The following is a 25,027-nucleotide window of genomic DNA, read 5'->3' as shown; positions in this document are numbered from 1 at the left end:
GATTCTTGGTTTTGCACTTAACTGAAAAGAGTTCATCCAGTTTCCATTGAAAGTGACCTTATTTTCAGCAACAGCCGAGAGACTTTATTTCCTCCTATGTGCACAAGCAGAGATGTTGAGTAGAAGTTCTCTGTATTGCTGTTTCATAGGGAACATTAGTTCAATGGAACATGGAATGTGAGCTAGCACACCAGTCAAAGACTTTGTCTCATCCTGCTTATGGGAAGATACTTATATACTACCAAAATAAAATGCGCTCTGTACCTCTGACTGTAGTCTTGGATTACCTTCTTGCTTTGCCCTGCCATAGCTGACAGCTGGGAACCACTCTCTGCCTGAACAATTCTACCTCTGTAGTTTCCTCTCCTCCTTGAACAAGCTTTTGACCACCCATGATGTGACCACCCTTGATTATTTGTTCATCATTTTGTAAATTAAGCCACTGTCAGGGTTTGGCTACACTGACAACTCTAAATATTGTGATGTCACTAATGAAATGTTTGATCTCTGGATTAATGGGTAACTCATATCATTGTTCTCAGCTTTTGCACCAGTATTGTAGTCCAAGACACAAAAGGAAACATTTACCACGGTAGAAATCTGGATTTTGCATTCAGTGATGCTTTAAGATCGCTCACAGTTGACCTACAATTTGTCAAGAATGGTCAGGTGGGTACTGCATTAATATTATGATATATGGATGCTTAAAATGATAATGTGCTTTAAAAATGTATTTAAATATCTCAGTTTGCTATGCTAGATCTAATATATATTTTACAGATACATTTTGGGAATTTCTTTGTACATCAATAGAAAAGATAATTTTGTATGCAGAGGTCAGGCTTAAGACAAATTAAGGCTTTTTCTTAAACTTGAGATGGTTGCAGAGAAGATTTTCAAGTTTATGAAGATCAATCCTGATGCCAGTTTAGAATAATGACAGGTGATCTTATTGAAGCATGAGAGGATCCGAAAAGCTTGAGGATACAGTTTAAATCTAAGAAACTGTCCAATTTAAGATGGAGATGTGGAGTCTTTTTCTTGCAGCAGGCCATTTGTCTGTGGAGTTCTCCTCCCTGAAGAGCAGTGGAAGCTGGACCACTCAGTTTATTCAGGGCTGAATGAGAGAGATTTTTGACAGATAAAGGAGTCGAGGTTTGTTGAGGGAATGACATTAAAGATCAGTCATGGTTTATGAAAAGTAAAAATAGGTCAAATAACATAAGTCCTTTGATCCTATGTGGTAGGCTATAAGAAAACATGATTTAAAGAACTGTCATTTTCTCAGAGCAGTTGCAAATGCCTAATAAATTCTGGCTTTTCCACGTATGTCTATCTGCGTGAACAAACGAAAAAAAAATTTATGGAGAAGCTAGGGAAAAAAAGATTTCTTGCATGAAGCTGCTTAAAACATTGAATTTCTTGCCAGAAGCAGATTGAAATGGATACTGCTGGCATGTTTTAAAAGGGAATTAATTCCCTGAAGAAGAGGTACCAGAAAATTATGTGGAGAATGGCATTCAACATGAATGGGGTGGAGAAAAGAAACATTGGCAAAGGTTTGATGGGCTGAATGATTCCCCAGCACTTTGTTTCAGTGCTGTATGAGGGAATCAACCCTTCAAGGTTAGACATACAGCATGTCTAGCTTAGGACTACAACTCTTCTCGCCATTACCCAGAAATGTCCCTGAATTTCCAATTTTGGGATAAAAATCAATGCATCAGTGTGAAATTAAATGGTGTTTTATTGACAACTTCTGTCACATGCAAGGCAGTTTTGTGTCCAAAACCAACTTGTAACCAAATTACTTCACTTGGGATCTAACGAAGATTAGAGAAATTTGTTCATTCATATGAAACAAGTAAAAACCTATTCTTTGAAATGGAGGTACACATCTATTCAAGATTTCTTTTAAGTGTAAGTTTTGAACAGATTAAAATTTACTAATTGCGCTGGACTTTATTTCGGGTGCTTTGTTGAATCAGGTAGTTGAATTTCAAGTGGGCCTGCATGAGTGTAGTTTAGAAAGCCATTCAAATTGTTAACCTCTATTTATAAATCTAATCTCCAGTGATATGACATTGCTGTTTGTTTTGCGAGCTGTAATAGCCGCAATCATCTGATTAGATTACCTACAGTGTGGAAACAGGCCCTTCAGCCCAACCAGTTCACACCGACCCTCTGAAGAGTAACCACGCGGACCCATTCCCCTCTGACTAATGCACCTGACTAATGAATTGGCAATTTAGCATGGCCAATTCATCTGATCTGCCCATCTTTGGACTGTGGGAGGAAACCGGAGCACCCAGAGGAAACCCATGCAGACACGGGGAGAATGTGCAAACTCAACGCAGACAGTCGTCCGAGGCTGGAATCGAACCTGGGACCCTGTGAACTGAAAAAAATGAATTGGGTGTGTTTTTAAGGCTGAAACATGTTGCGTGCAGATTCCTTCAAGCCCAAAGTGATTTATTGTGGATCAGGATAGGTGCCTCCCTGTTCTAACTAGAAGAATCTGGTTGAGGAAACAATGTAAAGTTTATTGCATTTCTGCCAGTAATTTGTTGATGTAATGCTTCATAACTGATATGTAGTTAAGATAGCTTTTTTTCACAGACTTGTAATCAGGTGTCACTGATCTCAGAAAAGAGGTAATAAATCTGTGAGGTGCTCTGAGCCACCGTGCCATGTGGTTATCACTAGAATGCTTATCTATATTTATAATGAATACATAGCATTGAAATATTGGTTGAAATACCATGAACATATCTTGAGTTTTTGTTAATTTTCTTAAATGGCAAATTAATACTTAATTATTTTATATTGGCAGAGATAGAATGAAATACACACAACACACATTTTACAAAGATAATACAAAAGTTAATTGGTTAATTATTTTTCTACTCAGATTCAGAGATTTACTGAAGACAAGCATTTCTCTTGTTGTTCATGGGCTGTTCAGTTTTCTTTAGTGCAGCTTTTTAAAAAAAAATTCATTTGCATGGTGTGGGTATTGATGGATGGCCAGTACTTATTGCCCATACCGAGGTGCCATGAACTAAGTGACCATTTCAGAGGACTGTTGAAAGTCAGTCACATTGCTGTGGGTCTGGAGTCACGTAGCTAAAGAGTCGTACAACGTGGAACCAGATGCTTCAGCCCAACTGATCCATGCCGATCATATATTCTAAATTAATCTAGTCCATTTGCCAGCATTTGACCCAAATCCCTTTTAAACCATTCCTGTCATAGAGTCATACAATACGGAAATAGACCTTTCAGTCCAAACATCCCAACATAAACTAGTCCCATTTGCAGGCCCTTGGCCCATATCTCTCTTAAACCCTTCCTATTCATATACCCATCCTGGCGCCTTTTAAATATTGTAATTGTACCCGCCTCCTCCCACTTCATCTGGCAGCTTGTTCCATACATGCAACAACTCATGTGTGAAAAGTTTACCCTTGGGTCCTTTTAAAATCTTTCCCCTCTCACCTTAAACCTATGTTGCCTAGTTTTGGGTTTCCCCACTCTAGGAAAAAGACCTTTACCTATCCATTTACCCTATCTATGCCCCTAATGATTTTATAAACCTTTATGCGGTCATTCCTCAGCATCCAATGCTCTGGAAACAAAGCACAGCCTTTTCAGCCTCTCCCTATAACTCAAACCCTCCAGTCCCAACAATATCCTCGTAAATCTTTTCTGCACCCTCCCAAATTTAACCACATCCTTCCTATGAAAAGGCAACCAGAAATGTATGCAGTATTCTAAAAGTAGCCTCACAGATGTCCTATACAGCCACATCATGACATCTCAACTCCTATAATCAATGTTCTAATCAATGAAGGCAAACATATCAAGCACCTTCTTTATCAGTCTGTCTACCTGTGACTCCAATTTTAATAAACTATACACCTGCACCCCGAGGTCACGCTCCCCAAGGCCCTACCATTAACTGTATAAGGACAGCCCTTGGTTGCCTTCCCAAACTACAACACCTCACATTTATTTAAATTAAATTCCAACTGCCACACATGTAGACCTGACAAGGTGAAGGTGACAGATTTCCTTCCCTGTAGGATATTAGTGAGCCATACGACAATTGGCAATGGTTTCACAATTCCTTTTTAAAACTTTATTGTATTCAAATTCCACCATCTGCTGTGGTCCAGGACATTAATTGAATTTCTTGAGTAATAGCCTAGCAATAAAATCATTAGACTATAGCCTGTCCTCTATCCCACATACTCTGCAACAAAGTACTATTCCTTTTACTGTTGAAATCCAAACTGTGTGTTTATTTTCATTAAATTATTTCTTTCAGATTGTCTACACAGGAACAACATTCATTGGCTTTGTAGGTTTATGGACTGGGCAAAGACCAAATAAATTTACTATCTCTGGAAATGCAAGAGGTATGTTGAGTCTTGTGATCTCTAAATTAATGTATCTATACTTCTCTTCAGAAGTATTACCAATTACAATATTTAAAGCTTGATTTAGCCACTTACCTTCGCTTCCAGATCCAAAATAAATACGTAAAAATATAAATTTTGTAATGTTTGAACTAATGTATGTTAACTCTGGAATAAACATAATCATGATACTGTATAGTTTAAAACGTGTCTGCAATTTTCCCTACCACCTGGGCAGGTAATACTTGAGTAAAAATTGAGGTCTGCAGATGGTGGAGATCAGAGCTGAAAATGTGTTGCTGGTTAAAGCACAGCAGGTCAGGCAGCATCCAAGGAACAGGAAACTCGACGTTTCAGGCCAGAGCCCTTCATCAGGAATGAGGAGAGTGTGCCAGGCAGGCTAAGATAAAAGGTAGGGAGGAGGGACTTGGGGGAGGGGCGATGGAGATGTGATAGGTGGAAGGAGGTCAAGGTGAGGGTGATAGGCCGGAGTGGGGTGGGGGCGGAGAGGTCAGGAAGAAGATTGCAGGTTAGGAGGGCGGTGCTGAGTTCGAGGGAATCGACTGAGACAAGGTGGGGGGAGGGGAAATGAGGAAACTGGAGAAATCTGAGTTCATCCCTTGTGGTTGGAGGGTTCCCAGGCGGGAGATGAGGCGCTCTTCCTCCAACCGTCGTGTTGTTATGTTCTGGCGATGGAGGTGTCCAAGGACCTGCATGTCCTCGGTGGAGTGGGAGGGAGAGTTAAAGTGTTGAACCACGGGGTGGTTGGGTTGGTTGGTCCGGGCGTCCCAGAGGTGTTCCCTGAAGCGTTCCTCAAGTAGGCGGCCCGTCTACCCAATATAGAGGAGGCCACATCGAGTGCAGCGGATGCAATAGATGATGTGTGTGGAGGTGCAGGTGAATTTGTGGCAGATATGGAAGGATCCCTTGGGGCCTTGGAGAGAAGTAAGGGAGGAGGTGTGGACGCAAGTTTTGCATTTCCTGCGGTTGCAGGGGAAGGTGCCGGGAGTGGAGGTAGGGTTGGTGCGGGGTGTGGACCTGACGAGGGAGTCACGAAGGGAGTGGTCTTTGCGGAACGCTGATAGGGGAGGGGAGGGAAATATATCCCTGGTGGTGGGGTCCGTTTGGAGGTGGCGGAAATGACGGCGGATGATACGCTGTATACGGAGGTTGGTGGGGTGGTAGGCGAGAACCAGTGGGGTTCTGTCCTGGTGGTGGTGGGACTTGAGCCACAACCACAAGACAATCATTTCTGTGGCACTTCTTAGATTGTGGCTTGTGTTTCTACTCAAGCTGTTTTGCTGACACTTGGAAATTTGAGCCAATATTTTGACTGATTTATATGCTTACGTTGAAATTGTGTAAATTTCTACATTCTATTAAAAGAAAACCCTCTCACCTTATTCATTAAAAGGTAGGGCTATATTTCAGTGGTTTAAATGACTTTACATTCCATTTCATTTGTGAAATGCTCAAGATTGTTAAGATTCACTGAAAGAGGACCAATTTTGCAGATAAATCAATTAATTTCTGTGGTACACAAAGAGTAGACATTTTATTTTCCAATTAAACTTGTAACTTAGAGGCTAATTTGCAAATCTGTGATTCAGCCATATTGTAAGACAATGTGCTATAATGTATCACCATAAGAAAAGAAGGTGTAACTGTCACTAGTAAACTTTGCCAATGAGATGGGAAATGAATAAGTAGAATGCATTGCATATAATAGCCAAAAATGTAAATTTATAACTATGCAGACAATGCAATGTTTATTCCTTGGTTCAAATCTCACTAATTTTTAGGGCATCGAAAAAATGAATTGGGTGTGTTTTTAAGGCTGAAACATGTTGCGTGCAAATTCCTTCAAGCCCAAAGTGATTTATTGTGGATCAGGATAGCTGCCTCCCTGTTCTAACTAGAAGAATCTGGTTGAGGAAGCAATTTAAAGTTTTTTTTGCATTTCTACCAGTAATTTGTTGATGTAATGCTTCATAACTGATATGTTCTTAAGATAGCTTTTTTTCACAGACTCGTAACCAGGTGGCACTGATCTCAGAAAAGAGGCAATAAATCTGAGGCACTTGCCTGTGAAAGCTGTCTGTGCAGCCATAACGAGAAATGTTGGACAGGCCAGTTTAGCTGCTGTGCCAGCTGTTCACACAGATAGAGGAAGCTCCTACTTCTTTGTTCATTAAAACAAAGACTGGAGATCTGAGACAAACAAAAACTGAAATAACTGGAGAAACTCAGTATCATCTGCTGTCAGAAAGCAGAGTTAATGTTTAGAGTCCTATAAATCATCTTCACAAGTAGATTTGTACAACCAGGGTTATGGGAAGAAGGTTTACAGGACTTGAAGCATTAACTGTGTTTTCTCTCCAAATGCTGCCTCGCCTAGATTTGTCTCCTTCAGTCTTTTTTACAAAATTGGTTTAACTGAAAATTTAGCCACTCCCATCCATTTGCTTCTCAGCACAAACCCCCAGTCTGTTACAAGGAGATCCTTGGTGAGATTCCCCAAGTTATTATGTTACACATGGAATACTCAAAATTGTCACGCTCCTAGGTGAGGAAGGATGAACTTCTTTATTCACCCTGGTTATTTGAAACAAAGTGAATTTAAAAAGGAACCCTCGCTTTTGGGTATCTTCATAGGATCATAGAATCCCAGCCCAACAAATCCACACTGATCCTCCAGAGAGTCACCCACACAGACCCATTCCCCTACCCTATTTACACCTGGTTAATGCACTTAACCTACACATACCTGAACACTGTGGGCAATTTAGAATAACCAATTCACCTAACCTAATCTTTGAATGCTGGGAGGAAACCCACGCAGACACAGGGAGAATGTGCAAACTCCATACAGCCCAAGGCTGGAATTGAACCTGGGTACCTGGCGCTGTGAGGCAGTAGTGTTAGTCACTGAGCCACCTGCGTTCTTCCAAAACAAATTAATTGCTAATTTCAAAGTAGTCAATTCAACCAGGCTTCACTGAGTTAATAAAAGAGTGAGTTTATTATCGACAAAGTGCAAGCAGAATTAATAATGAAGCGCACATTTTCATCCAACAGAAGTGTGGCCACAAATCCCTATAGTAAAGCGGGCAAGCCTGCAGTGATACTGAGGGAAACTAGGCCCAGCCAAACTCTACTGCTGGGGAAAGGCTACCCATGAGAGAGTGCAGTAAATGCCAAGGTATTGGTAAAAGGGATTGCAGGAGGATGCATGCCCATTTCCCTTCACCAGGTGCACTTGGAGTGCGATATAATGTCCAGACTAATGATCACGGCACCCACTCCCGTGGACCAGTGGGCAGGATCAATCCATCTCCTCAGCAACAATCTAGTGGGTTAAACAGTGATAGCATCTCTAGTGATCTCCGAGACATTTGCTGAGGTTAGGGAGACTGAATAGCTGCAAAAACAAACACATGCAAGTCTCCCTGACTGTGTAGTCACATGCTGTGTGGTCACTCAAACTCAGCCAGTAAAAGCTGAGGTGCCTCTGCATCAGAAGGTCCTCCAATCTGGTTTTCTGAAATCCTTTTGGCAAGTCTAGAAGAGTCCAAAGGGGTAATAACTAGAAGCTCATTGGCAGCAACCCAATAACCTGATTCACTGTTAAAAAAAACTAGCTCACTTTGCTCACCCTGAATCTAAGGATGAAACAATACCACAACATTAAAAGTGAGATGCTAATGAGGAAATGGAGAGCTCACACGTCAACCTGCAAATGACGATTGGCTAGTGATCCACCAGGTAGTGGTGCTGCAGATGTACTATAGGAAATATTGTAGCTAGCAGACAAGATTCCAATGGCTGGGCATGTCGTGATACACAAAACCCATACCCCAGCCAGCCAGCCAGCCAGCCTTTTACTGGCTGCAGCTCCTCAGGGATGTAGTAAGGGTCTGTAGGACAGCTCACCACAATCTACAATAACACCTGCACCTGTGATTCCTGCATCTGCTTTTGGGGAAACCATTCAACAAGCAGTCAGTGGACCCTTAGTCAAAATGTAGGGCCTGGAAAAGCACAGCCAGTCAGGCAGCATCCAAGGAGCCGGAGAGTCAAATTTTGAGCATAAGCTCTTCATCGACTGTCCTGCTCCTCAGATGCTGCCTGACTGGTTGTGCTTTTCCCTGCAACACTTTTTGACTCTGATCTTCAGCATCTGTAGTCCTCACTTTCTCCTTAATAGAGCCCTTGCCTGAAAGAACAGAATGGCTACCAATATATCCTGTAGATGTGGTTAGCTGTTTCCCAGCAACTGTTGCCCTAAAAACTGTATCTGCAAAAAGGTTAGTGGGAGAATTGACCGAGTTATTCACCTGGTATCACCTGCCCACTGAGATCCAGTCAGGTTAGGACTCTGAGTTCATGCCAGAATATTCTGGAGTCATGGGTGACATGGACATGACCCATCTGAGGTCTTCAGTGTATCACCCACAATCAGAAGGGGCACTAGACCCTAAAACTGTGGTCAGGGCACACTGCCACAGGTAATCCAATGACTGGGATCTTTCACCACCAGGACCTCATTCAATGAGTCCATCAGTTATACCCCATTCCAAATTAGGGACATCAAAAGCAAGAGACTCTGAATCTACTCAAAGAAGTGTTTTTGTGTAGAAGGAGAACAAACCTTGTTGCAGTAAACAAGGCAGCAAGAGAATAAAGATAGGGAGCCTGTCTATCCGCCCATGCCCAAGTGGTTTAACAATTTCAGAACATGCCAACTGGAACTTTATCAACAGCTTAACAAAGGTTATTTTGACCTGGGTTTTTTTTTGAAGAGAGGAATGTACAGGCAGAGGTGCTGAAGTGGTTAGGGATCTAGCCTGAATCAATAATGTAAGTGCCTTTAGGTGTTTTTAAAAACAGTTTAACAATGGAAGGAAGTGGCCAGTTCACCCAATTCAGACTTTTTTTAGTTTTTTTAGCAGTGGCAGTCACAAGATATTTGAGTGCAGAAGGGTTTTAAACTTCAGTAAATGAGTCCTAACTGACTTTCTCTGAAATCTCTCTGGATGTTGTTCCTTCCTGCCTGTAAGAATCTATGTTTGAATTTATCTTTTTGCCAAGGGGTGTGTTTATGAGATGTTACTATATTGAAACAGTTAATTAGTTAAGTTGCTGTATCGATGCTGTTAATTTATTCTAAATTCCATTTTCTTTTGTTCGTGTTCCAACCATACTATCCATCCACTATGGTATAAACAAATTCTGTTTGGTTAAAGCAGACTGATTTGACCAATTGCATCACACCTGGAAAACCCACTTCACATCTACCTTTAAAGTAAGAAAATGTTAGGGTCTAGGCAACCTTCTTAAAATATTTTGAGGAGGTCTGGCCTGGTCCATAACAGTAAACACATTGAGGCACATGGAGGTATGAAGTGGGATAACCGAAAGCTGAACTAAAGATTTGGATATGAAGAAGTACATGAAAGAAAGAACAGAAACTAAGGTATAGATGCAGAAGGGTGTGCGGAGAGAATTCCAGAACTGACGGCCTGACAACTGAAGCCATGGCTGTTGATAGTGAATTTTGAAGAAGGCAGCCCACCATCCCCTACCTCGTGCAGCCACATCCCACAACCAAATTTTTTTTAAAAACTCTCCTCTGTGCCAAAGGTGATACCGAGATTGTGAACAATCTAGTTTAGTCTCAGATGGTTTTCAGGAAAAGAGATGGATTTATTAGCTAGGAACCAGATTTTGGAGTGGGTGTAAAATCAATGGATTCATTTCACTCCATATTTAACTGTTGGACCGGGGTGGACAAAATTGTAAATCTCACAACACCAGGTATTGTCCAGTAGGTTTATTTGGAAGTACTAGCTGTTGAAGCACTGCTCCTTCATCAGATAGCTATGGAGCAGGATCATAAGGCACAGAATATAGAGCAAAAGACCACTGTGTCATGCAACTGAAATGATATGTTGAGCACACCTAGATAGTTGTTAAATCTTCTAGGTTTGTTGCTGTTAAGTCTTCCTGGTTTGTTCAATATATCCTATCAGTTGCATGCATGACACTGTGATCTTTTGCTATAAATTCTGTGTCTTATGATCCTGCTCCACAGAGCAGTGCTCTGAGAGCTAGTAATTTCAAATAAACCTGTTGGACTAAAGGTATCGGTAGAAAGAGCAATCAAAGACATTGGCTTTGGTAATTCTGGTTCTCATAAAAACAAATCTTCCCAATTCAGTTAATATCGTAGTTTGTCTTTAAATGTGTCACCGTCAGAAATGTCAACAAAATTAAGTATCTTTAGTGAGTATTTTTACGCTACCCAGTCAGTTCTTCTACAATGTGATGGTTGTACTCTTGTGTAACTCCACATTATAGAAAAAACACACTTTAGAAACAGCATTTGAAGTGTTGGTACTGTAATCGCAGTACAGCCAACACATATTTTAAAAGTTCATGCTTTAGAAGTAGCGTCCCCAATTCGCCAGTTGCATTACAGTGAATTTGAGTAGATGAAACTCACGTTATAACAGAACGACCTGTACTGGGTGCATTTCTAGCAGGGAATGTAACAATTCTCCATCCTCTATGGATGTGACTAGATTAACAGGAATTACATTAGATTTTATAAATGTTATTTGTGGACTTACTTTTGATATCCTGTGAACCTATAACCCAAAATTGTGCTGGTTTTGCATATCATCCAATCGTTTCATGTTTAATATATAATTACTTCTTTTTAACTAAAACATACAATCTTACATTTATGAAAACTAAATTCATAGTGGAAGGAAAACAGTCCCAAAGTTGAATTCTGTGTCAAATCATTACCCAGGTTCATACTTCTTTCATTCTGTTCGATGCCTACGGTGTATGAATTATGTTATAATAGTTAACTGTTTACAGAAGCACACAACAAATTGTTTAATACCAGAGAGGACTGATATAAGTCTCTTGCGACTTGCCAGCACTTCAGCATGCATTAGTCTGTGTGTACTCATTTTATGGTTCAAGCAATAAGTACATGGATGATTTTGGGATAGTGTAGGGGGACGAGCTGAGAATAGTTCACAGGTCGGCGCAACATCGAGAGCCGAAGGGCTTGTCCTGCGCTGTATTGTTCTATGTTCTATGTCATTATAAAGAATACAGAGCTATGTGTTAATAATTTTTTAAAATTAAAGTTAACAGTAATTGGTGGAGAACTGTCATTGCTGCTCTTTTCAAAAGAAGCCCTCCTCCTAGCTGGCTGATTAGAGATGTAAGTGATTCCCTCTTTTTATTGCTTTTGTTTTATTTATTAGCCAATGTATGCTTAATATGGGCACATGAACTTTTGTTTTTAAACTGATTCATGGGATGTAGGTGTCATTGGCTAAGCCAGTCTTTATTACCTGTGTCTGATTGTCAGAGAGCAGTTAAGAGTTGACCACATTCCTGTGAGTGTGGAATCACGTCTATGATGACAGAAATAGCAGATTTCCTTCACGAAAGAACATTAGTGAACCGGATGGGCCTTTCTGCAGTAAACAGCAATAGTTTCATAGTTATCATTCCATTCTTAATTCTAGAGTTCTTAAAAAAAAATGAATTTAAATTCCACCAAACCTAGGTCTCCAGATTATTACCTGGGTCTCTAGATTAATAATTTACTGATAATACCTCTAGGCCATCACCTCCCTTAGTATTAATGCTAACAATCTGATAAGCTGTTTAGATGTTGCTTAAAGGAATTCACCAAGTGAATTCCCCTGCTCTTCACAAATATGGGACTGTTGACATCCAAATGAAAAAACAGTCAGAACTTGTACTTAATATATCATCTGAAAGACAGGATCTCCCAACAGCTCAGCACTCCCTCACTACCACACTGCATAACCTTAGAACTGCAGTGAAGAGCTGGATTTCTGCTACCAATGTGGGTAGCTTAAGTCGAGAAATTTCCTGACTCGGCCGTTCTGCCTTTGTCTAAAAGTATGCCTTTACCCAGTATTTCAGTCTGGGGAAGTTGGGGAGGGATGGAGTGGTAAAAACAAGGACTGCAGATGCTGGAAACCAGAGTCTAGATTAGACTGGTGCTGGAAAAACACAGCAGGTCCGACAGCATCCGAGCGGCAGGAAAATCGACGTTTCGGGCAAGGGATGGAGTGGTGCCTATCATCCCATATTCAGCTTGGGAATGGCTGAGTGCTGAGGCAGGCTGGTTAAAAGCCCCACCTCAGTTCCCAAAACAGCTTAGACCCTCTAGCCTTCACACTGCATCACCACTTGCCCCCAAACCTATCATCACTGTCTAGAGGGACAGTGGCAGCACTTGCATGGGAACACCACTCTAAGTTCCCCTCTAAGTCACTCACCATCCTGAATTGGAATTATATTGCCATTCCTTCATTGCCTCTGGAAAATCCTGGAACTTCCTCCCCTCTGGAAAATCCTGGAACTACCTCCCTAACAAAATGTTGGGTCTGCTTACACCGAATGGACTGCAACATTTCAAGAAGGCAACTCACCACCACCTTCTCCAGGACTATTTGGCATGGGCGAAAATGCTTACATCCTCTGAATGAATAAAATAAAAGAACTAGAATAAAGAATAAAATAAATAACTCTCATGTCACCTCCCTGCCCCCATGCCAATTCAATACCACCTCATCCATGCACAGTGTCTTCTGATACTAACCAGGCCAACATGACTGAAAATGTGTCGCTAGTCAAAGCACAGCAGGTCAGGCAGCATCCAAGGAACAGGAAATTCGACGTTTCGGGCCAGAGCCCTTCATCAGGAAACATGACTATCAACCATGATACGCTCTTTCAGAAACAATGCACGCTTTAGTAGCAATTGCATGTGTGAAAGTGCTTAAAAACACTCATTCACAAACCTATAAAAATGTCAATCAATCGCTCAGACCGTAAGTGTCAGTAGCCGTTGTTTTCATCTCTTCACTCTCCTTAGCTTGAGACAATGATAAAAGAGATCAAAGAAATAACTAACTTATTAGAAGATCCTATTGTTACCAATCAAGCAAAAACCACAGTTTACTCCAGCTGCGTCAACATGGTTAACCATTTATGAGTCTACATGCTTATCTGAGAGCCCAGACTCTTATATAAGGGTCATCCTATAAGAGTGGACCTTGATTGATAGTTTTATGAAGTAATATAAGCGATGTTTTCTGCCATTTCTTATCATTTGCTCAATGTTTATTGAAACCAAGTTGTCAAGTGCTTAAGCTTCTGTTATGAATAATTTAAAGGTCTAGCTGATTGACAATTCGAAGGTCTGATAGAAAGTCTTAATAAGTTGGCAATAAAGGGAAATTGCAAAACTTTGATGTCATAAAGAGAAGCAATGTTTCTTTTCTCTACAGACGCTCCTAGAAGCTGGGGATTTCCAAGCAGCTTTGAAGAAGTTGGCCTATTCCCCAATCACTGCTGATGTATACTACATTTTAGGTGGAGTTCGACCATCTGAAGGTGTGATAATAACAAGAAATCTTAGTGGGCCTGTTGATATCTGGCCTTTGATTCCGATGAATGGACAGTGAGTAGCAAATATGCACATAATACATTTTTATGTAAAGATGTTTAATTCACAGTGGAAAAACAGCACTAGCAAAATGAATTATTTTGATCCATAAATTCCAATAAATAAATGCTAGAGGTGGCCTATTTTGTTTTAATTAGAACATAAGGACTACGAGCAGGAATAGGCTGTCTGGCCCGTCGAGCCTGCTCCACTATTCAATAAGATCAGGGCTGATGTTTTTGTGCACTCAGATCCACTTACCCGTGCTCTCACTGTATCACTTAATTCCTTTATTGTTAAAAAACAATCAACCTTAGCTTTAAAAACATTTACTGAAGTAGCGTCAACTACTTCACTGGGCAAGGAATTCCATAGATTTACAACTCTGGGTGAAGAAATTCCTTCTCAATTCAGTCCTAACTCTGCTTCCTCCAATCTTGAGGCTCTGCCCTCTTGTCCTAGTCTCACCTCCAGTGGAAACATCCTCTCTACTTCTATCTACTCCCTTCATAATTTTATATGTTTCTGGATGATGTCCCCTCATTCTTCTGAATTCCAATGAATATAATCCCAGTCTACTAAGTCTCCCCTCATAGGTCAAGCCCCTGAAATCCGGAATTAACCTAGTGAATCTCCTCTGCACCCCCTCTAGTGCCAGTACATCTTTTCTCAAGTAAGGTGACCAAAACTGCATGTAATACTCCAGGTGTGGACTCACTAGCACCCTATACAACTGTGACATAACCTCTCTGCTTTTAGACTCAATGAAGGACACAATTCTATTTGCCTTCCTAATCACCTGTTGTACCTGCAGACCAACCTTCTGTGATTCATGGACAAGGACACCCAGGTCCCTCTGCATAGCAGCATGCTGCAACCTTTTATCATTCAAGTAAAAATCGTTTTTACTGTTACTCCAACCAAAATAATGACTTCACATTTATTAACATTGTATTCCAACTGCCAGACCTTTGTCCACTCACTTAGATTATTTATGTTCGTCTGCAAAAATCCTCTGCACACTTTGCTCTGCCACTCATCTTAGTATCATCTACAAATCTTGACACACTACAAATGGTTCCCAACTCCAAATTTTCTATATAAATTGTGAATAATTTTGGCCCCGACACTGACCCCTGAGGGACACCACTAGTTACTGATTGCCAGCCAGAATGGCATTCATTTATCCCCACTCTTGGCTTCCTGTTACTCAACTAATCCTCTGTACATGCTAATACTTTACCCATAACTCCATGCATCCTTATCTTATGTAGCAGCCTCTTGTGCGGCATCTTATCAAAGGCCTTTTGGAATTCTAGGTATACCACACCCACTTGGTCCCCGTTGTGCATCTTGATTGTAATGTCTTCATAAATTTCCAAAAGATGAGTTAAGCATGACCTGCCCTTCAAGCTATGTCTGCCTACGGGGGAGTTTCTATCGAGATACCTTGCTATTTCTTCCTTGATAATACTCTCAAGCGTCTTCCCCACTACAGAAGTTAAGCTAACCAGCTTATAATTCCCCATCTTCTGTCTACCACCCATTTTAAACAGTGGTGTCGCATTTGCTGCTTTCCAGTCTGCTGGAACTGCCCCAGAGATTAGCGAATTTTGGAAATATATAAATTGATTGACAAAATGATTTTATTGTGGTATCAAAATTAAGTGCGTAAAAAATTGTTAACAGATTTCAATTGGGTAGTCAATCTGGTAGATTTTGAAAACTATTAATATGAGAAATAAGACTTTACTAAAGATCTTTTGTTTTAGCATTCTGGACTCAACATTGAGCTTAACAATTTCAGACTATGAATTCTGTCTTCGTGTTTTCATGCTTTTGTTTTCAATCAGAGCTGACCTTCATTCTGCAATTGCGTTTTACTAGTAACATCAACTCTAGGTCTATGCTTTGTCTCATGTCTACACCTAGTGGGCGGCACGGTGGCACAGTGGTTAGCACTGCTGCCTCACAGCGCCTGTAGACCCGGGTTCAATTCCCGACTCAGGCGACTGACTGTGTGGAGTTTGCACGTTCTCCCTGTGTCTGCGTGGGTTTCCTCCGGGTGCTCCGGTTTCCTCCCACAGTCCAAAGATGTGCGGCTCAGGTGAATTGGCCATGCTAAATTGCCCGTAGTGTTAGGTAAGGGGTAAATGTAGGGGTATGGGTGGGTTGCGCTTCGGCGGGTCGGTGTGGACTTGTTGGGCCGAAGGGCCTGTTTCCACACTGTAAGTCTAATCTAAATCTAATCTAAGTCTATTACACTTGCTTTGCCTTTATTCTGTGACACTTCGATCTCTAATATCCCTCACCATCTAGCATTTCCTGGCCCTTCCTTCTATTCCACTTGCTGTTCGCCACTTCTTTCAAGAGTATAAAACTCGCTACATTTCCATCTCTTTTCAATTCTAAGAGCCAAGCTCAAAACATTACTCAGTTTTTTTCTCACAGATGCTTTGAGTCTTGGGCACAGCTACCACGAATTTTGTTCAAGCATTTCTTGAAAACTCACTGCATAAAATGTCCGTAGAATTCCATCCCCAAATCCTCACATTTGGCTGGTTAATTTATTGTCATAATTATTATATTTTGCTATATTGTTTTACTTGTAATTGATTTTCTTAGCCTTGCAAACATATCTTTATCAATAAAAAAGGCTACACTACAGATATACCTTTTCATGTTCTTATTAAGGCGTGATGCATTGTTATCACTGTGGTGAAACATCCTCTCTAAATGGCACAATTATCTTAAGTATGCTATTCATCCTTATGAAAACTATTCTGTTTGATTGCATACATTCTTATGCAGGTTCCCACAGAATTGCCTTCACATACCACCCTGCCCACGGTATTGGCAATATTTCTCTACATCCTTCAAGAAAGTGCACATGGCTACCTTTTTCTATTCTAAATTCTTAGTGTGTATTTAAATATCAAACTTAATTGATTGTCTCACTCTAGACACTTCTAGACCTTCTACATTTCACCAGCACTTTTGGGTTTCCAGCATCCAGTGTTTTGCTTTTGTGTTATATTTGTGTTATATAAGACCATAAGACATAGGAGTGGAAGTAAGGCCATTCGGCCCATCGAGTCCACTTCGCCATTCAATCATGGCTGATGGGCATGATTTATGTTTTATTGTTCTGGCTGAGTCAGAATTTTACATTGAGCATTTGGACACTATTATTTCAATAATTCTGTGAGCATGTTCTGTTTCTAGGCTAGTGTGCTGCTTATGTTTTCATTCACATTAATCCTGGGTGCACATTATTGTGGTGATGATTTGCAAATGCCAGTGTTGGACTGGGGTGTACAAGGTTAAAAATCACACAACACCAGGTTATAGTCCAACAGGTTTAATTGGAAGCACACTAGCTTTCGGAGCGTCACTCCTTCATCGGGTGGTTGTCATTATTGTGGTGAGTTTTGTTTTTTCATTTCCTTAGGTGGTACAGAGTGGAAACAAATTATGATCATTGGAAAAATCCTCCACCATTCGATGACCGAAGGTGAAACCTTTATAGCCTTTAAATCTGCATAATTACTTGCACAAAGCAAAAAATGAATTCGCAATTCTGTTTTACATACTGTTTTAGTTCTTTCTTAACATTAACTTCTGTTTTTAAGAACACCAGCTGTGCATGCTCTCAATACTACAGGTCAAAATAACATCAATTTACATGCATTGTTAAAGGTGAGCACCAATGGAAGCTAATTCTGCTACTTAATTTATTTATTGGCAAAGTTGACATCTGGAATTATTGTTAAAGATAACTTGTAAACGTCAATTAGAGAAAAATGAAAACAGAAAATGGACAAGGATCATTCTTGGGCTGCAAATATCTCTCATATCTGGGTAATTTTCTTAGTAATTCTTATACCTTTTCCTTCTCGTTGAAAAATATTATCTACACACTCACCAACTGTTCCAAATGCTCTCTGATGCTTTACTTAAGTGGTCAATATTCATGGCAAACCTTGGAGCTGAGACTGATATAATTTTTAAACTAATTGTTGGCGTGTAGAGGCTGGTAGTTTCAGGAATGTTAATGATGTGATGAAATCCTCTAATCATATCCATTTTTTGTGCCATGCAATCCATCAATTCATAGTTGGTAACATTTCTGGAACAGGTAGTTCTAAGAGATGTCAAGTTGTCAGTTTCAATTCTGCCTAAGAAGAGGGCAGGGGCTCATTTCAAAGTTTTCAATAGATTAATGAGGACAATTTGGGGTCACAAAGAGGACTTGAAAGATTATAGGATGGGAATGAAACTATGAGACAGACTCCATATTAAAAGTGTTTGCTGTGCTTCTAGAAAGGCAGCTGAACTATGTACATCCTATGAAAGGGAGTCAACAATGAGTCAAGAGCAGTTGGATGGGCTGGTGCGGTTAGAGCTCAGGAGGAAGTTCTTGTAATTAGTAGGCACTAAGTGTTGTAGTCAGGACTTCGAAGATGTTCTGGAGAGTGCAGAAAGTGAAATAATCATGGCTGTGTTGGGGAAAACTGCGAAGGCCTTTGAGAAAAGTGCAAGCAGAAAATTATTCAGTGAGCTGAGAGGACAAGTGTTGGAAAGCTCAGTTTGCCATGAATTCCTATACCACCCCCATCCCCATGCTGCCCTCAGTCTATCTCATATACGGTTCCAACAAAGCTCACTACAAGCTTCAAGAAAAAATGTTTCATTTTCCTCCTAGTTACCAGAAGATCTAGTCTGAGCACTGTCTTCAATAATTTCAGGCTTTTGCCATATTCCTTACAGCAGTTTTAATTTCACAGCCAAATTCCATCATTTCCTTAGTGATATGCGCATGTTTATTTCTTTGATATCTAATAAGCTGGTCTGTTACTTGATGTGAATCATTTGCTACATCATTTTATTCACAGTTATTATTGTTTATAAGTCACGTAATTCATCCATCCCTGTTGCTGGATGGTTTTAAGATATGTTACCACCTTCTTTGTTTTAATTTGAGATATCAGTATTGAGAAGTTTTGTCCATGAATACTAACTAGCCTACTGTCTAGCTTTGTTTCAAGTGTTCGGTATCTGTGGTACTTTGTTTTTCTTGAATAAACAGGTATTCTTATACTATATTCTTTATGTTTCAGATTCTTACTGTTAAACCAGTATTGAATAAGTAAGTATTGTTCAGACATATACAAATTTTATTGAGTAAAAATTAAAGGGGACACTTGCCAAAGTACTGAATTACATTTAGAGTAGCATGACAAAAACGCAAATTATAAATTTGTGTCACAACATCCCTGAACAGGTCGATATAGAAAATATACCACAAACTGAAACAAGAATTATTTGATCCTGTTCTTGGGCCCTCTTCCAACAGAGACTAACATCCTATTTGCCTTCTGATTCGCTAACTCCATCTGCACTGCGGTATGAATAAAGATATCCAAGACCCACTTTTCAATCTCTCATGATTTAAGACATAATCTCCCTTTTTGTTCCTCTTACCAAAGTGGATACACACAAATGTATTTGTATTACACTTCATCTGCAAGTTTTTGTCCACTCATAACCGTTTTAAAATCAGCTTGAAGCCCTTCACAATTTATATTTCCAGAAATTTTTCAATCATCTCCAAACTTGAAAATATTACAATTGGCCCTCATATCCAAATCATTTGATATGGATTCTGAACAACTGAGAGTTAGCACTGATCCTTAAAATACCTGGCTGGTTATAGCCTGCCAACGTGAGAATTACATGTTTATTCTTACTGTCTGGTGTCAGTGTGTTAACCAAACTTCAACCCAGGATAGTGTATCTCCTTCAATCCCAATCTGCAGGTTGTTTTTCAATGTAGTTTTCCATTAAACAAACTGAAACACCACATGTCTGTACATGTTGTGGTGATAGTTTTGAAAAGCAAAATGTGAATTCTAATCATCTGAACCCAGTGCAAGTGACAACTATTGCTGGTTCTTTTTGCTGCCACAACAAGCGGCATGGTGGCACAGTGGTTAGCACTGCTGCCTCACAGCGCCTGTAGACCCGGGTTCAATTCCCGACTCAGGCTACTGACTGTGTGGAGTTTGCACATTCTCCCCGTGTCTGTGTGGGTTTCCTCCGGGTGCTCCGGTTTCCTCCCACAGTCCAAAGATGTGCAGGTCAGGTGAATTGGCCAAGCTAAAAATTGCCCGTAGTGTTAGGTAAGGGGTAAATGTAGGGGTATGGGTGGGTTGCGCTTCGGCGGGTCGGTGTGGACTTGTTGGGCCGAAGGGCCTGTTTCCACACTGTAAGTCTAATCTAATCTAAAAAACAAGCATTATCACCTCCTGCTATGTTCTCATTTGCAAGGAAGAGATAAACAGAACAGAAAGCCAAAAGCAAAAAGAAGATAAGGGAGTGCAATATATGAGAAAAAAGAGAAAGAAAAAGAGGCAACAGAGTGACCATATTCTGTAACATGCCGTAAGATGTTGCTTCTAAGTATGTTTTCTGTCAGTGTTTACTGTACACTCATGTAGCCACATTTGTACAGTTCTAGAAGCTTCAATTTTGACTAGCACCCCCACTCATGAAGCTACAACAATATTGCACCTGGTAGGAGAGTGGAAAAGTTTGGTCATTTTATATTGCCAGTGTCAATTATAAATGTGCACACACAGTTTTATATTTCCATTATTAATTTCTAAGGACAGAATGCACAAACTGAAAGTGAGGACTGAATATTATTCAGTTTTGTTCCAGTTGACCTCAGCTTCTGACTACATATCATCTGAATGCCGTGGAGATCAAGTCATAACTTGGAAATAACTCAGTAATAGTGCTTTCTGCTAACAGAGAAAGCACTTATCCATTGCAGCCATTTTAAGAAGCTGGAGACTTTTTGTTGTACTTCTTTTTCGGCCTTTATTGGTGTTTTGCATAGGATTTATATAAAAGTCAGTGAACTCCAGCAGGGTCAATGATGATCAGCAGGCAGAAGTCCTGCTCCTCGTGTAATTTTGTGTTGTAAAAGGCCCCAAAGAACTTTCAAACCTAAAATCTTTGGTTGTATGCTATGCCCTGCTTTAGATTTTGAGCTACAAACACCAGCTAGTTGTGCAAGATGTAAAGGTTTTCTGCTTTCAACACATTCTGGGGTGGTAGAACCTGTACCCTACAGTCTATTTTTAATTCACTTTAATAACTTAACAGAAAATAACCTATGTAAGTATAAATATTGTCTATTACATTCTGACTGACTCACACAGAGTATTTCCCCTACTTAGAGAGAGAACCATACAGCATACAAACAGTCCCTTTGGCCATGTCTATGCTGGCCAATAAATACCAACCTACACTAATCCCATTTACCTGCACTTGATCCAGAGCCTGCTATGCCCTGGTATTTTAAGTAATCTTAAGATGCTTCTTACCTGTTACAGGAGTACCTGCCTCTCAGGCAGCCTGTTCGATAGTTCTACCACCCTTGGGTGAAACATTTCTTTCTCATATCTCCTCTAGTCACTTGCTTCTAATCTTAAATTTATGCCTGGTCTTAGACATGTCTACCATCTGGAAAAGATTCTTACAATCAGTTCTGTCTGTGCCGCTCATAATTTTGTATACCTCAACTAGACCCCACTCAGTTTCCTCTGCTCCAAGGAGAACAACCCAGCCTATCCGGTCTGTCCTCATAACTGAGACTTTTCATCGCAGGCATCATCCTGGTGGACTTGCTTTACACCCTCTCCAGTGCAATCAAGTCTTTATGAAAGTGATAGTTCTTCTGCTAGTTCCATTAGTTTTCCCCTACATGCTGACATTTTATTGCAGAGGTCACTTGTATTGTCTTTTAAGCGACAGGAAATTTCCAACGTGCATGTACCATCAAACAATTTCTCTAAAGCTGCCACCAATAAAATTGTATTAGCTTAACTGTTGTACATTAGTTGCAATCATCTCTTGTGTAATAGCTTTCACAAAAGTTAAAAATTATTCAACTGGATTATTTGTGTGTCTGCAAATTGGATGCTATTGTAGTATTAAATATGTGCAAAAATGTTTAAATCACTTGGTGATATTTTCTAAAATCATATTTAAATCTTAGATCCACTGTCTATACAACATTAATGTGTGCGGCTCAGCCGTATTACTACAGGACATTAGTTCGGACTTAAAACAGAATACATTGGAAATTGGTAAGTAAAGTTCAGATCCAAGTATGTTGGAGATTCCTCAAAATTTGTGTGTTTTGTGTTGGTGTATTTTAATCTTTGTTGTTATTCATAGGCCAACGATTGACACTTGAAACATGTGCACTGTTGAATTAGAAGATGAAGCAATTGAGGATTGTTGGGTGTTTCTTGTCAGTCTTCCTACTTATTACCATGGCCCTTTCCAAACCTCATGCATAGATCGTGGCTGTATTTTCTCTGCACATTTTCCAAAGCTTTCAGTTTGGAAACTTTACAGATCAACTTGTAGATTTCAAATTAAATTCCTGGTATGATCTGAAAGATTTCTATTTTTGATTTTGATTTGAGTAAAATGTTGAAAAGCATCCTGATCAGTTTTGTTTTAATTCACAACTAACAGAACAGATTGGAAATTGAATTCTGAAGCCATCTGATGGTAATTAATACAGCATCAATAATCAGCTGGAAAAGATAGGATTTGTGTAAATAATGTTTAATAAATCTGAATGTCGAGAGAATGTTGTGTTTCTGTGTCACCCCCATAAAGTGTGCAAAGTTACAGAAGTGACAACTTTCATGCCTTATATCTATAGTTGTTTATAAAACACATTAAGGTTTTAGTCACATCATAGCAACTAAAATCTAAGTTACATTTTTAAAGAAAATAGATATTATCTAAAATGATTGACAGAAGAACAATTGTTCTAAAACTATTTCCAAAGTTTATGGTGAAGTGATTAGGCAGCAAAGCATTACAACCTCGAGATGGCATCAAAGTTGTGCTTTTTAAACTTTTTTCCCCATACTGCCTCCTCATGGCCTCAAGCTGCGTTGATGTTCTGGTGATGAAATTCCTTTTGAGTTGTGGCACAGCTTGCAGAATCTTGAGCTTTTTTGTCTGCTGGATATCGATCATACAAATCTTGCAATAAAATTATAAAATGCCCTGTTCTGTATTTAAATACATCCACATTATTATAAAAGCAATACACTGAGGGATTATCATCAATTGTTCAGTCAGGTGAAGTAACTTTTATTTCAAAGACAGCTGTCCCTGCCGTACATAGAACCTTTTAGCATTTTGTTTTCAATAAAGCCATTGTATTAGCTTGTTTAGACTTAATTCTGTCCTCATTATTGAATGCCATTCTTTTATTTGCAAAATTATAAGCTTTTTGAGTATTTTCATTATGTTATACTTTTTCCACAATTAGAACAAAATAGAATATTTTGAGATGTTATAAAAATTGAAGTTCAACTGGAAGAATTAATACTTCCACCTCCAGTTCAATTTTTAAATAAACTATTGACTGTATGCACATATAATTAGAAAGGTTAAAGAGCTACAACTGCAAAGTTGTATTGAAAAGCAAACTTTCCATACGTATTGCATTGGTGGTTCAATGGTAGAATTCCTGCATGATACTTGGAACAACTGATTTTGATGACCTGAATTTTTTGCTTCAAAATCATTGCTTTGAAAATACTTACTTTTTGAATGATTATTACCACAATTGATATCTACTGTTGTGACATCATCTCTCAACCTGAATCAGCTCCTCTGCTGCTCAAACCAAGCTTTCTTTTACTGTGAAACTTGACTATTGAAACAAGCTATCAAACTAGCTTCCCATCACCAACCCTCCTCTTTCAGCATTCAAAGCGCTCTGTCTCTCTTCAGCACCCTGGTTCTCTAATCAAGCACCATCGCACCTATTCCAATTGCCTGGCACCATCCCTTGCAAGTGCAGGAGATGCAACACCTGCTCTTTAACCTCCTATCATCTCAACAGTCAAGACCTCTACTATTCTTTCCAGATGAAATAGTGATTTACTTGTATTTCCTTCAATTTAGTATGGACTATTTACTGTCCACAAAGCAGGTCCCTGATGTTCATATCTCTATCAGGGTTGTAATGGTATTCTGGAGGCAAGTGTTTCTAGAAGTGGCCGAGCAGAGGCTGATAGCTAAGTTTGGTACCCATAGGGAGGGCCTCAACTGGGACCTTGGGTTCATGTCACATTACAGGTGACCACCGTTACACTATGCACACACACAGACACTCCTACGCGCGCGCATGCGCGCGCACACACACACATACACACACACATATATACACACTCCTACAGACATACACATTCCCACACGCACCCTCCCGCAGACTTACTTTACAGTCACATACACATATACACTCTCTCTCACAGACACTCACATACCACCTTCCCAGACACACACACACACAAACCCACATGCACACATACACATATACGTTTGTGGAGTGAATTTGTACTCGCAGAGTTACATTGCACTTTGCTCAAAAACTGTGTGAATCCATGTTAGACTCTGTTAACTCACTTTTTAGATTAGAATCAGTCTAAACATTATGACACAGACAAGGAACACAGGGGGCTAACACCTTCAACATCTCAACATCTTATCTGCGCTGACACAAATTCTTAGTTAACCTGAGAATGTAACTTTTAAAAAAGGTTTTGTGATTTACATCTGAAAGAAGTGAAACTATCATGGTGATTATAACAGATGAGAGACTCAACAAAATCAAAGGATTTTTCAATGTATAATTTCAGTTACATCACACTGTAATCTTTTGCTATAAATTCTTGTCTTACAATTGTGCACTCCACTACCACCTGATGAAGGAGCGACGCTCCGAAAGCTAGTGCTTCCAATTAAACCTGTTGAACTATAACCTGGTGTTGTGTGATTTGTAACTTTGTACACCCCAATCCAACAACAGCATCTCCAAATTGTCTCTAGAAGAAACAGTTATTGATAATTAGATGTTGTTTGAGCTCATTATATTATACTCATTATTTTATTTTAATGATGAATCAGAGAAGGCTAAAGGGAAGTGGCTTGATTAGATTGATCTTGTTTTGTGGATGGCACATGAAACATTTTAAGTCCAATATGACTA

General features: G+C 39.7%; 1 protein-coding gene across 1 annotated transcript in view; it reads left to right on the top strand.

Moving 5' to 3' along the window:
* The window catches only part of LOC132816380 (N-acylethanolamine-hydrolyzing acid amidase-like), a 34,470-nt gene extending 9,671 nt beyond the window's left edge, over nt 1-24,799 (top strand). The window contains exons 3-11 of the mRNA XM_060825859.1: nt 543-669; nt 4,331-4,421; nt 11,588-11,664; nt 13,775-13,947; nt 17,384-17,446; nt 17,565-17,631; nt 19,053-19,081; nt 22,001-22,091; nt 22,183-24,799. Coding sequence (XP_060681842.1) covers nt 543-669; nt 4,331-4,421; nt 11,588-11,664; nt 13,775-13,947; nt 17,384-17,446; nt 17,565-17,631; nt 19,053-19,081; nt 22,001-22,070 — 697 coding nt within the window. The 3' untranslated portion in view covers nt 22,071-22,091; nt 22,183-24,799. The remainder of the gene's footprint in view (nt 1-542; nt 670-4,330; nt 4,422-11,587; nt 11,665-13,774; nt 13,948-17,383; nt 17,447-17,564; nt 17,632-19,052; nt 19,082-22,000; nt 22,092-22,182) is intronic.
* The last annotated feature ends 228 nt before the right edge of the window (nt 24,800-25,027 follow it).

Source organism: Hemiscyllium ocellatum, chromosome 1, assembly GCF_020745735.1.
Source record: "Hemiscyllium ocellatum isolate sHemOce1 chromosome 1, sHemOce1.pat.X.cur, whole genome shotgun sequence".
In the NCBI taxonomy this organism is placed as follows: domain Eukaryota; kingdom Metazoa; phylum Chordata; class Chondrichthyes; order Orectolobiformes; family Hemiscylliidae; genus Hemiscyllium; species Hemiscyllium ocellatum.
This window is presented reverse-complemented; position numbering and strand designations above follow the sequence as displayed.